Source organism: Perca fluviatilis, chromosome 12, assembly GCF_010015445.1.
Source record: "Perca fluviatilis chromosome 12, GENO_Pfluv_1.0, whole genome shotgun sequence".
NCBI classification, from domain to species: Eukaryota; Metazoa; Chordata; class Actinopteri; order Perciformes; family Percidae; genus Perca; species Perca fluviatilis.
The window spans coordinates 7,131,034-7,147,433 of NC_053123.1; the positions used below are offsets into that span (position 1 = coordinate 7,131,034).

The 16,400-nt window shown below is 39.9% G+C and overlaps 2 protein-coding genes and 1 non-coding gene across 4 annotated transcripts; all 3 read right to left on the reverse strand.

Annotated features, from left to right (window-relative positions):
* LOC120569903 (C-X-C chemokine receptor type 2-like) lies at positions 1-2,609 on the reverse strand. 2 transcript variants are annotated; one of them, XM_039818076.1, is made up of 2 exons: positions 2,505-2,609; positions 1-2,082 (listed from the first exon to the last, which is right to left on the reverse strand). In XM_039818076.1, exons 1-2 carry the CDS (start codon positions 2,509-2,511, stop codon positions 1,034-1,036), a joined length of 1,056 nt encoding a protein of 351 aa, XP_039674010.1. In that variant the 5' UTR covers positions 2,512-2,609; the 3' UTR covers positions 1-1,033. The 2 variants fall into 2 exon arrangements, with proteins under 2 accessions (XP_039674010.1, XP_039674009.1); XM_039818075.1 differs by having other exon boundaries at positions 2-2,109.
* Positions 2,610-7,998: 5,389 nt separating this feature from the next.
* nabp1a (nucleic acid binding protein 1a) lies at positions 7,999-12,562 on the reverse strand. The gene is made up of 6 exons (XM_039818769.1): positions 11,502-12,562; positions 11,169-11,307; positions 10,927-10,998; positions 10,180-10,264; positions 9,529-9,598; positions 7,999-9,133 (listed from the first exon to the last, which is right to left on the reverse strand). Exons 1-6 carry the CDS (start codon positions 11,593-11,595, stop codon positions 8,934-8,936), a joined length of 660 nt encoding a protein of 219 aa, XP_039674703.1. The 5' UTR covers positions 11,596-12,562; the 3' UTR covers positions 7,999-8,933.
* A 531-nt stretch (positions 12,563-13,093) lies between these two features.
* On the reverse strand, positions 13,094-13,175 carry trnas-cga. The gene has a single exon. It is a non-coding gene; the product is annotated as a tRNA-Ser (tRNA).
* Positions 13,176-16,400: the final 3,225 nt, after the last annotated feature.

A 16,400-nucleotide genomic window follows, 5' to 3' on the forward strand; every position in this document is an offset into this window, starting at 1 on the left:
CAGATAGCAGTGTCTATACAACTTTAATGACTTTAACAACTTTAATGATGATATACAACTATAGATTACAAATTGTGTGGCATGTGAATGACAACCTGCTGTCTTCAGCTAAATATACATACAACTTTAAACAAGACTTAATTATAAAAATGTAAATACATTACTATAAAAATGTATAAGAAGTCAACAAGTATTGCACAGGATAGTTTGGTTTCTGCTTCACTTGCTGCAGTAGACATTGAGCTGGAAGTTAAATGCTCTTTAAAGTACATTGGTATTGATTTGGAAATCTGAATAATACAAAATCAATTTAATAATTCACATGCATATGCTATACTTATAAAAGAAAAATGACTGGTCAGATGTTTCACTATTTAATGCTGAAGTGTCTTAACTCAAGGTCCAATTCTTCCTTTTTTTCCCCCAGAGCTTTCAGCTGCATCTCAAGGTGTTCATCAGTGGATGTTGGTTTTCAAGTTGTGACATAGTACTATTGTTTTGAAATATAGTCTAACATTGAAACTTGACAAACATGTTTGCCACAGTTTCCTCAGAACTAGACCTGACTGAGGTAAGAGAGGGGATTTTTACTTGAAACAACATAGCCGGGACAGGGTTGAAAGCAACTTTCAAATACTTTACTGTCATGTGCACAAAAATTGCAGAGAAGCAATGGCTGGCAATCAAACGTTTAGAACTTTGGCTCCCGCCAACAATGCTCATTCAAATATGTATATATAACAAAAATATAAAAACATGCAAGTAGAAATAGGTAGCTAAGACATAAAATAGTAAACCAAGTTCAATATGATGAAAAAATAGAGAAAAGTATGAAAAAATATTTACAAATTTAGGTAAACTGTAGGCAAATTTCATATATATATTTTTTTTAAATGATTGAGTTTCCCACCAGATATGAGTTGCCAAAAAAAATGCAGTATCAAAACTTTGCTGTCCAGCATGTGAGATCCTTCAGTACATACCCTGATGTGGTTCATTTATGGGAATAGTTCAAAGTGTCTCTTGGGTGTTCTCACATGAACGTGGATGTGATTTCTGATGACAGTGAAGACCTGCTGCTTCTCGTCACGGACGTTCTCTCCAGGACGCCGATCTTCCTCATGATCTGAAACAGATTCCTCCTGAACTTCTCTCCCACGAACGCATACAGCACCGGGTTGACACAGCTGTGGAGCAGCCCCAGGCTCTGGGTTGCAAACACGGCCCGATCCACTGCCATCCTTGCTGGGCACCGGTACGGCACTACCTTTGACCTGAAGAAAGTGTCTGCCATCACTGCGATGTGGTACGGCGTCCAACAAAGCAGGAAGGCAACGACCACGGACACGATCACTCTCATCGCTCGCTGCCGCTGAAATCCCCCACGGATGTGAAGGAGGCGCTGGATGGTTACTCCATAACAGGGCAGCATGATGGCCAAGGGGATTAAAAACCCCAAAGTGTGGCGAAGAATTCTGGTGGCCAGCCGCCACATGTCGGCGCTGCTGGGATCGTACTTTTCAGCGCACACTATCATGCTGGAGCTTTCGGATTTAAAAGAAGAATTTAAAAGCCCCGGCATAGACAGGAGAGCGCCAACAGTCCAGACGGCAGCACAAACTCCCCAGCTGACTCGCTGTCTGTTAGCCCTGCGGGCCTCCATAGCTCTCACGATCACCATGTAACGGTCAATACTAATGCAGGTCAGGAAGAGAATGCTAGAGTAGAAGCTCAGCTCTTGGAGGATGGTGACGATTTTGCACATGGCTTCTCCAAACACCCAACCCTTGGTAACAGCGGTGGCCCAGAAGGGGAGCGTAACGGCCAGCAGGATGTCGGCAACGGCCAGGTGCAGGAGGTACAGGTCAGAGGGAGGCAGCGACTGCTTGCTCAGGCCAATCACCAGCCCCACCACCAGATTCCCAGGAATGGCGAGCAGAAAGACGAGGACGTAAAACACGCTGACAACAACGATCACGGCATCTGGGATGCTGAAGGCGTCGCAGGGCTGCGTCTCGGGGTTTACGTTGAACTCGGTGTCATTATAAGTAAAGTTGAGTTCGTCATAAATAGAGCCAAAGTCTAGAATAAAAGAAGACGTGTTTGGATCTGAGGACAGCAAACAATATGACATTTTAGTCATACAAAATGCATGTCATTATTATAAACCTGTTAACATAAGCCTAACAAAAATACTTAATGTACCTTTTAACAGATCAGACATTCAGCAGGCTATACGTACTAAGTCACTGTACACTAAAACATCATTGTTACTGTTTTAAAAAAAATAAAAAATGAAGCAGCCTACATTTCTTTACGTCTTACACAGAATTTCCATCAGAATATTAAATGTAAATTGTCCCTTTGCCAAACTGCCCATTACTTATGTCAGTGAGGTATTTAACGGCTGCACATTTAAACCTGCCTGTTTGCTATGAATACATGTATTTATTTAATATCAGTCAATATAAGTAAGTTGTTATTCTAAGGATGGAAATACTCACCAGTCATTGTGGCGTCTTCTTTGTAGGAGGCACAGAGTATGTCACAAAGAGACAGGGAACCAACACTGTATTTCTCTACACCCCTCCCATCACACCCTAAGCATATGCCTATTGTCCTGCTTGCCTCACATACACAGATTCTGATTCGCTCCAAAAAAACAAAAAGGAAGATATGATTTCACATCACATGACTTTAAAATATATTTGGATGTTATTCTGTTTAAGGTCTTATATTTCTGTAGATGGAGTATACTTTGAATACTTATTCTAGGATAAAAGACCTCTGTAATTTTTCTATTTTGCGTACATTCCAATCCCATTTGGATTTATGTAGTTTAAAACGACTAAGTAGCCTACTAACTTCTCAGTTGTTTTTTTTTGTCAACCTGTTCTTGGACTTTTTGCCTTATGCTTTTTACATATTTATTTATTTGAATTCCCAACCATTCTTTTCTACTTATGTGAAGTGTTTGTTGATACATCAGTCATCAGACTATTTCCAATAGTCACTGTTATCCCTTAACCAGGCATCCCCTAAACAAACCCATGCCACATTATCTGAATCATCGGTGTCATGAGATGTGCTGTCACACTGTATGTAAAATCGAAAGAGAAACCATTAGTTTATGGATTCAAAATAAACACTGGATGAACTATTAAGATATGCCAGAAATGCAGTATATAAAAACAAAAAAATAAGTATTTAAATTTTGCCTGGTTCTCTGCTTTTCCAACTGATTCATATCCTTATTATTTGATGCCTTTGTTTATATAGATAAAACATTTATATAGAAAGAAAAATATATATATAATACTTTCCTGACAGCTGATGAGGTCACAAGGTTGAAACCTCTATCAATGTGCAGTGAAATTAAAAAAAAACAAAGGCCACATGATGGGACCACATTTCTGATTGACCACTGCTGTTGAGGAAGTTCCCCTCAGCTCATGACACGCAGCTGTGTTGACACATGAGCGCCGAGCATCACATTTCCTGCCACACTTCTCGTGTGTTTCAACTTCCAGTTGTCACAAGTGCTGCAATCTTGTCAGACGTGGAATTACATAAACATGTTTTGAACATATGGGCGAGACAAACCATTGGGCTACTAAACGTCAGGCAGTAATGGAAAGTAACTAAGTTCATTAACTCAAGTATTGGTTGAGGAGTGCTGACCCCTGCCGATTCCCAAAATGTGGGAATCTCATCGGCATAATTTGTGGTAGTGGGGGACTGCGTTGGCGCCCTTTTTCCAATAGCATTTATTTGTATAATCCATTTTTTAGCAACACTATCTATTTAACCTAATCTTATTTTTAACCTGCTGTGAGCAACTGTGAGTTAACGGTTCTAAGCTTAAGTACAATTTTAAAGTGCTTCTACTTTGAATATTTCCATTTCATGACACTTCATATTTCTACTCCACAACTTTAAGGCAAATATTGTACCTTTTAATCCACTACATTTATTTGACAACTTTAGATTTATTAATACAAAATATCAACTGATAAATCTCACCAACTACCTTTAAAGCACGTGTCACCAACCTCCTGTCCAATCGCTGCACGTGCTAATTGTTCATCTTTCATGTATTATTTTTACACACCCTATCCAACTGTCTGTGACAAGCCCTAATGTACATTTGCATATATCTGTTTAGGTGCTTTTGCACCTCTCCACCGCAACCTTGCCCCGGCCTGCAAAACTAGTTCTCCCGACCACTGCTGCAACACCTTGTTTTCACACCTACGTTGCTTTTCCGACCACAACCTGCGCTAACTACAGGGGGTACGGAAAGTATTCAAACCCCTTTAAATTTTTCACTTTGTTTCATTGCAGCCATTTGCTAAAAATCTAAAAAGTTAAATTTCTCATTAATGTACACTCAGCACCCCATCTTCACAGAAAAAAACCCCCAAAACAAATGCAGAAACTTTTGCAAATTTATTAAAAAAAAGACAAACTGAAATATCACATGGTCATAAGTATTCAGACCCTTTGCTTAGTATTGAGTAGAAGCACCCTTTTGAGCTAGTACAGCCATGAGTCTTCTTGGGAATGATGCAACAAGTTTTTCACACCTAGATTTGGGGATCCTCTGCCAGTCTTCCTTGCAGATCCTCTCCAGTTCCGTCAGGTTGGAGGGTGAACGTTGGTGGACAGCCATTTTCAGGTCTCTCCAGAGATGCTCAATTGGGTTTAGGTCAGGGCTCTGGCTGGGCCAGTCAAGAATGGTCACAGAGTTGTTCCGAAGCCACTCCTTTGTTATTTTAGCTGTGTGCTTAGGGTCATTGTCTTGTTGGAAGGTGAACCTTCGGCCCAGTCTGAGGTCCTGAGCACTTTGGATGAGGTTTTCTTCCAGGATATCTCTGTACTTGGCCGCATTCATCTTTCCTTCAATTGCAACTAGTCGTCCTGTCCCTGCAGCTGAAAAACACCCCCGTAGCATGATGCTGCCACCACCATGTTTCACTGTTGGGATTGTATTGGGCAGGTGATGAGCAGTGCCTGGTTTTCTCCACACATACCGCTTAGAATTAACGCCAAAAAGTTCAATCTTGGTCTCATCAGACCAGAGAATCTTATTTCTCATAGTCTGGGAGTCCTTCATGCGTTTTTTGGCAAACTCTACGCGGGCTTTCATATGTCTTGCACTGAGGAGAGGCTTCCGTCGGGCCACTCTGCCATAAAGCCCCAACTGGTGGAGGGCTGCAGTGATAGTTGACTTTGTGGAACTTTCTCCCATCTCCCTACTGCATCTCTGGAGCTCAGCCACAGTGATCTCTGGGTTCTTCTTTACCTCTCTCAGCAAGGCTCTTCTCCCACGATTGCTCAGTTTGGCTGGACGGCCAGGTCTAGGAAGAGTTCTGGTCGTCCCAAACTTCTTCCATTTAAGGATTATGGAGGACACTGTGCTCTTAGGAACCTTGAGTGCTGTAGAAATTCTTTTGTAACCTTGGCCAGATCTGTGCCTTGCCACAATTCTGTCTCTGAGCTCCTTGGGCAGTTCCTTCGACCTCATGATTCTCATTTGCTCTGACATGCACTGTGAGCTGTAAGGTCTTATATAGACAGGTGTGTGCCTTTCCTAATCAAGTCCAATCAGTTTAATTAAACACAGCAGGACTCCAATGAAGGAGTAGAACCATCTCAAGGAGGATCAGAAGAAATGGACAGCATGTGAGTTAAATAGGAGTGTCACAGCAAAGGGTCTGAATACTTATGACCATGTGATATTTCAGTTAGTTTCTTTTTTAATAAATTTGCAAAAATTTCTACATTTCTGTTTTTTTTCTGTCAAGATGGGGTGCTGAGTGTACATTAATCAGAAATAAAATGAACTTTTTTGATTTTAGCAAATGGCTGCAATGAAACAAAGTGAACAATTTAAAGGGGTTTGAATACTTTCCGTACCCACTGTATATATTGACTCTTCACTACATTACAGCATTTAAATATTTCTGTCTATTCATATATATTGTGCTACGCTTGTTTAACATCACTATCTCGTCCACACTTTGCACATACGGTACATTGACTCTCTACTTCATCTCTTCGTCTTTTCATGTATACTGTGTTATTCATGTTTCTACCTCACTACCTAGACAAATATTTGCACTAACTGTATATTTTCTTCACTACTTCTCAGCATTCATATAGACTAGAGATGGTCCGATACCACTTTTTTGCTTCCCGATACCGATTCCGATACCTGAACTTGCGTATCGGCCGATACCGAGTACCGATCCGATACCAGTGAGTCATATATTTCATTATGTTTTAACATCTGTATACTACTATCTCTGTATGGATGTGATATGATTTCTTTCTTTGTTGTCGGTCTGGCTCAGGTTAAACTCTTTGTGAAACATGAACAAACGCATACAAGGAATGCCCCAGAACTTTCTTTTATAGTTATAATGAAAAAGAACATAAATAAACTACTTTAACGTAGATTTTCTTTAGGGCTTCATTACGTGGTATCGGATCGGTGCATAAACTCCAGTACTTCCCGATACCGATACCAGCGTTTTAGGCAGTATCGGAGCCGATACCGATACTGGTATCGGTATCGGAACATCTCTAATATAGACTATCTGTTTATATATACTGCGTTATAACTGATCACTGGATCCACATCACTATCTTGCCCACAATTTAATTATGCACTAACTGTATTCTGACTCTTTACTACATCTCAGCAATGTTGTAGATTGTCTATTTCATGTATATTATGTTATCACCATACCACCCTCGCGTATCCATCGACTTACTTACACCTCACTTTGTGCCGGCTTGAACTGCCTACTTAATCCGTACCTTTGTAGCCTGTTGTATTCGGTTTTCTCGTACTATGTTGAATGTGAAACTGTATGTTGTCTTGTACGCTTATGCTTTTCTTGGCCAGGTCGTCGTTGCAAATGAGAACCCGTTCTCAACAGCCTACCTGGTTAAATAAAGGTTAAATAAAATAAAAAAATGAAAAAAGTAAAGTAATTCAAATTGGCTCTACCTTTACCAGCTGCAACATTAAAAGGATTACAAATATGAATCAAAATTATAATCCAGTAATAAGCCATTTTGCATGAGTACTTTCCCTTTTGGTACTTTTAAGTATATTTTGATGTTAATACTATGGTACTTTTACTTACTGTACTACTTTTGTACAATTTTGAATGCAAAGCTTTTACTTCTAACAGTATTTCTACTTTTACGTAAATCAAAGGTCTGAGCACTTCAAATCAACCACTGACATTAGGACTGGGTCAGCTTTAGAAAGACATTTCCCTACAGCCATGTTTCAGTCTTGCAGTTTATGTAGATATAGTGGCACACACAAATGTTTTGTTTGCATTTCATCCTACTTGACCACTTTAATCTTGTTGAAAAAAATAGTTTCCCTTTTATGCTCAAAGATTCATTGTGTCATTTGAAATGTGAAAAGCTAATCTCATTAAAATGGTATATGTACTGCTCTACCAGTTGGGACACAATGAGCAAGAAGAAAGTGAATCTAAAGTGAAATGGGGTAATATTGACAACCGGAGACAATGTTTCGGTGCTTGGTGCAACAAAGGATATGAAGAAACAGGGTTTGGTTTTATGAAATAATTGCTTCAAAATGGAATACTTAATACCAAAGTTTTCCCTTTGGTAAAAGTGTAGATGTGCTTGTGATTTTACCACAACCTGCTTAAAAAGGCTCACTACTCTGATATAGCACATATTTTGAACCATCTCCTAAACTAAGTTTATTTTTGTAGACACTAGATGGTGCCGTAGAATCAAAACATCTCATGAAATTTGATGGGAGGCATATTTAAAGTGTGTCAGTGACAGAATGGAGCTCTAAAGGTGGCAGTGTAAACCATGGCCTATCTGTAATGGAGGGCTGGATACTCTTGTGTGTGGTGGTGGTGGTGGGAAGATTTGACTATGGTACAGTTTCTACCTGTGGCACAGTGTACATCGCCAGAAAATATTTGAACAAAGCCAAATAAAAATCTTTACTCAAGGTCCTTGCACGTCAACAGTCACAATTTGTCATAGCAATATTACTAAAGACGTTCTATACCTTAAGTGCAGTGTAACAAACTTGACATTAACCGTAACCTGTGTTTGACTGTCAGACCACACGTGGCAGCAGAATTACTGTAAAATTTATTCTGTGCACTGCTTTGCCAGCATTTAAGTGGTCCCACCTTGATCAAGGTACAGTTGATGGCGAACAAAAAAATAAAATAAAAAAAACCTTATTCAATGAAAAAACTGTTTAATATCAATCTACCTACCTATTAAAAATTCTAAACTAACACCTTTCACAGAGTCACTTCAGATACAGTTCGGTTAAGAGAGCAAAGACCCTTTTGAAGAAATTTTGCTTGTGCATTCAGTCCATTTTCACCAACTTAAGGCCGTTTCCACTAAAAAGCAGAAACAGATTTCCTGATTTAAATGGCAGCCAAGTTTGCCCCGACATAAATTAAGAGAAGAAAGTGCATCAAGTGTTCAAGTAGGGTGTATAGTTTGAAAGAACGTAACAGGGAAGGAAACACTGGCACAGAACTGGCAATTTGCAGTAAGATTTAGAAGACGGGGGTGTAGACAAGAAAAGGCTGACCACAACTCAACCATCGACTATACAAGTCCCACTAGCGCATTAAGTGGTAGGTCACAATCACACTGCTTACTGAGAGCGCTACTTGCACTACGCATGACAAAACTATACAGACTAGGTTAGCCTGTATAAAAAAAAAAAATTATGCAAGCAGTCCATAATTTAATACAATATTTTGAAAGTCAATATAGGCTGTGATGGGAAGGGGCAGAAATGCATTTTTAAAAAAGAAAAAAAAAGAAAAAAAGGGGAGCAGGGGGAAATGGGGATGTCCATAGTATTCCCACATGAGCCCCCCCAAACCCCAATTTCATCTTTTGGCACGCCTTGGGTCCCTGCCATTGCTAATGGTAACTGAAGACTTTGAGGATGTTTGGGGTCCTGCAGCAGTAACTGGAGGTGCTCCATTGCCAGGTGACCGGCCGTTGGGTCGCCCAACGCTCCCGAATGCAGTGTCACGGGGTGCCCCAGGTGGTGGGTTGTTGTTAAACGGTGGCATGGAACCATTACCTTTGGGTTGACAAACACAGATAAGTACTCACAGGGGGAAAAAAATTAAAATCATCTCAAGACATGTCATCCTTCCTCACACACACACGCGCATTAGGCATGCTGAGTCACTGTCAGCCTACTGGGACACTTGAAAAGAACAGAGCTATTATTATCATCATCATCATCATCATCATCATCATCAGTGCTAATAAAGGCCCATTGTCATAACACAAAAATGCAAGTGCCGAGAGGTCTCATTTTAGATTTTAGCAAACAAATGATCACAAAAGTTTACTTCTGTTGTACTGACACACTACACCCACATTCTACAGTCATTTTGGACTGACACCATCTAGAGGACATGCACAACTCAGTTTCCTACAATTTATTTGCATGAAGAAATATATACTGACCTGGTGGGGCAGGTGTACCTGAATTCTGATTGGGCGGAGAGTTTCCCCTCTGATTCTGGTCTGGTTTACCCTGTTAGTGGAAGAGAACATCACCATTATCAATCTACCACCAGTAGTGTTAAGACTGGACTGAAGACTAAACTATTTTACACACAAAGTTATCAGATTTAAATTATGATAGGTCATCAAAAGAAAGGTATGTTTAAAGGGGGACTGGAATGGCCATTATTTAAACAGATTTATTTCTGTTTTGAAAATATCCCGACCTAAGGGTGAATATATTGACCAGGGATTGATTCATAGACTGTATAAGTGAAGCCAAAACTCCTCATCTCCCCCCACATGGTTATTTGCTGCAGTATAGGGCATAAATCATAAAAACAGGGGAAACGTCATGATTGACCACTGTGAATGAAACGCGATTGGTCGGGCAGGCGTATAGCCGGGACTTCGATAGTGCGGCTCCACTGTCTGGTCACTACGGTGCAGACTCTGGCTCCAGATTACAAGATGGCTGCGCAGTTTCCAGGATATTTTGGCTTCACTTTTCTACAGTGGGAGGAAGTGGAGACCCGCGGTCCATCTTTATATATAGTCTATGTTATGGGCACACAAGCAGCAATTTCAGGGGGGGGTTGCATTGCTACTCACAGACTTGTTTTGCTGGTTGTTTTGGGTTTGCAGCTCTGGGTTTGGTTCACTAAAGTTGGGCACTTCTGAATACACCATGCAGAACCTGTGGAGACATGTTTAAAGACAACATTCAGAAATTGTGTTCGGTTGAAACGGTCATTGTCTGACCGTAAGGCATACGTTTTAAGATTTAGATATGAAGTCTTTTAAAAAAGGAGAATATTAAAACTTATTCTCCAGGAGGCTACTCAATGGAAAATAAAAGCCAAAGTGAGACTAGTGTAAATGTGATATTTTGGGATTAAAAAGGTTATATACAGTATGTTAAGTTGTTTAGAGAAAATACACCGCTGACATGTGATTGCTCTTGAATTATACAACTCTGTCTAAAAAAGTTTATTATATAGTGCGTATATAGTGGTGGTGGTGGTGGTGATGATGGCGCAGAGGATATGACACATGCCTTAGGTGTGGGAGATCTGGGTTCGATTGGGAGCGGTGCGTCCCTGAGAAAGACCCTTAACCCCTAGTTGCTCCAGAGGCGTGCAACCTCTGATCTATAGCAATTGTAAGTCGCTTCGGATAAAAGCATCAGCTAAATGACATGTAATGTATTGATGTTTTAAAAGCAATTATTTAAAACCAACACATTACCGACCAATTTCACAAAATGCCCTGGTCTTGTATGATGCTTGAGCAGTAGAGAATTCCAACAGGTACAAGAACTTTACTGAAGTATAAACAGATTTGTGCCCAGCTACTCACTCTCCAATCTTCTGTAGATCCCCTCCTCTTCCAGTGTACAGGGTCAGGCAGCCTTTCCATATGGATGCATAGCTAACACACAAACATCAAATTAAACTTCTGAAGACAAAATTATTTCTCCCATAATTTAAAACAAAAAGTTGCTCAGGTATATAACCAGTATACATATATGTGCATTAATGTGTCAACTGAGCAAGTAACGTAACTTGTCAGTTTGTTTCCATGCGTGGGATCAATCCTACCCTCTAGTCAACTTGATGATGTCCCCTGGCTGAATAAGGCTGCCGAGCTCGTCCCAAACAGAGATGGCAATGCTCCCGCTCTTGTCTGCCACCTTGCACGAGCGAACCTCATGACCATCTTTCGTTTTGGTTACTCGTCCTAATAGAACAAAGCAATGTTAAGTTAGACAAAATAGCCAACCTACTCAAAACAACTCCAACCTGGGTTAAATTGCTAGCATGTATGGCTATGGTACGAGTTCATTAAAAGTCAAAGTCCCCATTAACAGTGAATTTACAGTGTTGACACGAGTTGATGGGCTCGGAAGAGACGTCACGGGCCAACTAACTTACCTATTTCCAACACGATGAATACGATATTCAGATTTTTCGACCCAGGCTTCACATCCTTTAATAAAAACAGGGCCTCGCCTGTTGCGGTTGCCATTGTTGTCTCGAAGAGAAATAACTACTGTTCGTCCCCTTGCTGTCACTTAAATCCAGTGGTGGCAGCAGCGGTGCTACTGGCTGTCGTTACTTTGTAGTGGGTAACGTTAGCTACAGTCGTACAGCGTTAGCTCAGCTAGCTAATTAGCCGGTTAGTCAATGCTAACTTATTCCTACTTCAAATACTAGCGAACGTTATCGTAACTGCTTATAGACAAAAAGGCATCTAAGGTAACTAGCTAGTCGACTATATTCAAGTCAAATACAACAAACACTGACACTGGAAGAAAGATCTGAAACGAACAGTTAACTGCCCTCTTCGAAACAGAAACTACACTAGCACATTTGCTAGCGGAGTAGCTTTGCTAAGGAACACTTGACTAAACGTTAGGTAGCTCGTACTACAGGCTAGTTTGCTAGCTGCCTTCTTTTAGTTTTAGGATAAAAGTCAATGTGCACTCTTTTTACGAGTAATGTTGTCGCCATTACGGCAGTTCTTCACATAACGTCAGCCAACGCTCGCGAGTTAACGTTAGCTAGCTAGCTAGGTAGATGAAAGATGTGTCGGGGTTAGTTTTTAACAAAATTCTCTACTGCCTGCAGGTTACACCATAGCTTGAGATATAACGTTATTGTGTTGCAAAGTAGTTGTAGATAAGTTATCTCCCTTGACCATTTAGTTTACGTTAATACTTTCAAATCGACCGCATTTCCTTTGTGTGCCTCTTCCTAAGGAACTGTTAGCTTTGCTAGCGCGCAGTCTGGCCAAATTCTTTGTCATGAGTCTACATCTAACTAAGGCGCCCTATAACGTTGAAGTTGTTCGAAAAGCCTTATGTCAAATACCCGTGTTAGATATGCCTTAACAGCACTTAGGCCCCAAAACGCTGTCTAAAATATATACAAGCTGTTCACTAACAGTTACATGCATTCCCCTGCTTCAACAATGCCCCCAAAAAATACGTCAGTGGGTGCCTGTCTAATTTATAAAACTCGGTTAGTTCCATTATCCTACATAGTGAAGGGGTACACACGTATACATTTCCTTTTGTCTGCTCTTATACAATAAAGTTGACAGATAGAGACAATTACCACGCTTTTATTTCTAAATACACTGCAATCACAAATACAAGCAGACAATGGGCTGAGATCTGTTTACAGAAAAGAAAGAAAGTAGTTGGATTGTACCAAATTAATTTTATTCACAAACAACGCGAGAATAAGAGAGCATATGTGAGAGTTCAATGTCAAGGCAGGAAGCTACGTTATTCATTAAGTTTGTTATTTTGGGTAATTGTTACCTTTATTATTAATTATCCATTTTAAGCCCGTTTTATCGTCTTCATATACAGTCTAGGGTTGGACCAGACACACTCGGAGCGCAAAAGGCAAATAAACAGTAGTTACACGTGTAAAACACGTTACACCTTAGTTATAAATATAGGGTTTTATTTTGCCTTCTATTTTTAACACGTTTGAAAATAAAGCAAAAAGAATAACGTCACGAACAGGATTCGAACCTGTGCGGGGAAACCCCATTGGATTTCGAGTCCAACGCCTTAACCTCTCGGCCACCGTGACTACATAACATGGAAGTGATTCCAGAAACATATTTAACAACAAAGACATCAGTTGCAAACGTTGAAATATTTCAGAAAATGTGTTTAGGCTTGCTAATTGAAGTGTTGCCATCATGGATGTATTAAGAGAATGCAATCGATATAACGAAAGATAATGTTGTGGAAGAATCACAGAGTGTTGAGTCTTGGACACAAGAGGGAGGTAAACACCACCAAAACACCTCGGCTTACTCACAGTAGCTGTTGTTGGGTCAGGGTACTAAAGTATAATCCGTTTTTCGTTTTAAACCAAAAATGAAAAAACGGGTCGAACAAAACTATGAGCTCCGTTTTCTCGTTTTTCCAATGTCCATACAAATTAAAAATTAACTGGAAAACTGCTCGTTTTTCAACTGTTGTTTTTTTGTTATTCATGTTTTAACCCAAGAGCGAGAATACGGGCTCATTTTTATAATGTGCATAATCATTGAAAATCTGATGGAACACAGGTCTCGTTTATAATGTTATTTTTGGTCTTACGTCTTAAGATCAAAGTTGACTAAAACAAATCCGCTCTGGACAGGAAGTAACATTAACGTGTCAAAATAAAAGTATGAGAGCTGTAATAACTGCCAGAAGAACAATGTACTTTAGCTTTTGCCTGTAGCTTGTCAGATTAAGCTACAGTTAATTATTTAGGGTTATATAAAGTATTTAATTGAGCAACATTCATTAAGTTGTTTGAACAGGTCTAGTCTATGAGATTAGGCTACTGCCTCCACCCCAGATGAGGATGAAATCTCACTTCCGGTTGCCAAAGCTCTGAAAAATATTATAAAACAAAATAAAAAATGAACAGAAACCTGTCTTTCCAGAAACAAAGTCTCATGTTACTCTAAATAACACACTGCAAACTATTTTGATTGGAAGTATACACCCCCCCCCAAGGAACTTGTGCTACGTTCACACGTGGCCGGCTATTTTCATAAACGGACATTTCAACCTCTCGGTTTTCAGAAAAGTGTTCGTTTATATGTACCAAGGGGGTAAGCTTCGCTTCAGAACTCAAACCTCCGATGGCGCCATTTTGTTGCTACAAAGGTATCACCTCCTGTTAGCATTCCACTGACCGCCATTTTTTTTTTTACGTCACTTGACTGCGAATAACTTTACATCTGAAGCGTTTAAAGACTCTATTTGTCCATTGTTTAGTTCTAAAGAAACACGACAATGTATAAAAGGCTCCATTACCTTGTATCTCACGTTATGGCCCCGTAGCAGACGTTTTTGTAAAAATAGGCTAACGATTGTGTCATAACCAAGTGACTTACTGTCGCACAGTAGAGGAATTACCGTATAGTACAGGAGAAGCTTGCAGGCAGTTTCGACTTACATTAGCTGTTTAGGTTTAATTGCTAATGTTAAATAGCATTTTAGTTAGCAGTAATTAGCCTGTGCCCATGTTATCTCCTTACATACACCTACACTCTCCGTCTCTGTAAGATTGGGAATGATTGAGATATCTCTTGGCACAGCTACCAGAAGACTTCCAACTTTCAGACAGGTTGCTCACGTCACATTTATGTTGTCTCTCTCAGTTGGAGGCTGCGCAGTAAAGCAAGGTATCACCGGAAAAGTGCTTCTCATAGCCTTCACTGGTCTCCGTCCAGAGCAACGGGATCTATTGGTCCATTATATATATGTCAATGATATGTACCCGTGTATATATGCAGTCAAGAGCATGCCAGACCTGTAGGTGGCAGTGTAACGAGAAGCTCAAGCCCACGTTAGCCAATCAGAATCCCGACAATAGCAACAACAGCAACCAATCACGTCCTCTTTCTCTCTCTTGGCTGCCTAAACCTCCGTTTGTCTCACATGCAAACGTGCAAACGAAGTTTTCCAAAATCTCCACTTTGGCCGGAGTTTTTAGAAATAATCGTTTTCTGTGATAAAAAAAAACTGGGTTTTTCGTGTAAATGAGAGGCCAAACCACAGGAAAATATCTGCGTCTTCCCTTCGTGTAAACGGGGCCTTAAGCTGTGGATGGATGGATAGGCCTAAAGGTTATTTTGTAATTTGGGTGAAGCGACCCTTGTGATTTTGACTCCATCGTCCGTCTTGTCTTGATTTTATATAGAGCACTCTAAATCCGCAAACTGTGCTACAGTATGTAAGTAGGGGTTGAGCAAATGAACCACTCACATTCACTAAAATTAATCCCCCACTACCCTATTACCTACACTCAGATTTACTAGATTAAAATGCTATGACCTACAGTTATTTCCAAACTCGCAATGGCCTCAGCGACAGCGAGCTTAACTACATGTTTCCCTGGGAACTATAAGTCAAACATGCAAGTCGCTAGGATCATGACATGAACAACATATATAAAGACCACAAACAATATTTGAATGTTATAAAATCTTTATTGATGTATACAATACTAATTTCTGAAAGGAAATGCCTGCATGTTTACAAGATGCTTGAAACAGGAGGAGTTCATTTAAACACTCAAGTGGCAGGGTATCTTCTGCTGTGAAGGAAACGTCTTTGGTTTAAGTGGTTAACTAAACGAACAGGCCATAAAAAGGTAAGAACTCTGTATGAACAAAGATGATGTTAAAACATGATATCACTACCTGACAAATGCTGCAGATGGTGTTTGAACCTTCTATCAAAATAAGCTTTCACATATGACCCAGATAAAACCGTCTGATTTCATGGCAGATAAAAACACACACACACACATACACAGATCTAGATATTACATTTCCAAAATGATCAGACAGAGCTATCACCAAAGTAACACATGTGCATGACTAAGCAGAAAATACCTCAAAGCCAGTCATATTTTAACCTCTACAGTACAAAGAATGTACACATAAGCCTAGTGTTTAATCCCTTTTCAGTAAGATGATTTATGCATAGAAGAGAGAGAGAAAAAAAAAATCATCTGTATGAGTAAGCACATTTAATAAACACAGGTAATACGATCTTTAAAATCATTTAGGTCTATTCATCTCCTTCTTACAGATAACATTGAAGCAAACTGGCTTTGTTGTTTTTTTGTAATGCATGATTTTTGCATAGTTAAATATCATAATATGTGGGGCACCATATTTTGACTTTCAGAAGTTAGGAATCCATTACTTATATACCGTAGAAGAAATATAATGGATGTAGTGGGGTCTAGGTAATGGAAACCTGCAGTGCCAGAGATTGGTATGCATACCCCCTACAATGT

Excerpts from the sequence above, each read along its gene's own strand:
- nabp1a (XM_039818769.1), bottom strand. The coding sequence starts at position 11,595 with ATGGCAACCGCAACAGGCGAGGCCCTGTTTTTATTAAAGGATGTGAAG. Across the intron at positions 10,999-11,168 it reads ATCATCAAGTTGACTAGAGG|CTATGCATCCATATGGAAAG; the intron begins GTAGGATTGATC and ends TTTGTGTGTTAG. Across the intron at positions 9,599-10,179 it reads ACAACCAGCAAAACAAGTCT|GGTAAACCAGACCAGAATCA; the intron begins GTGAGTAGCAAT and ends TTCCACTAACAG.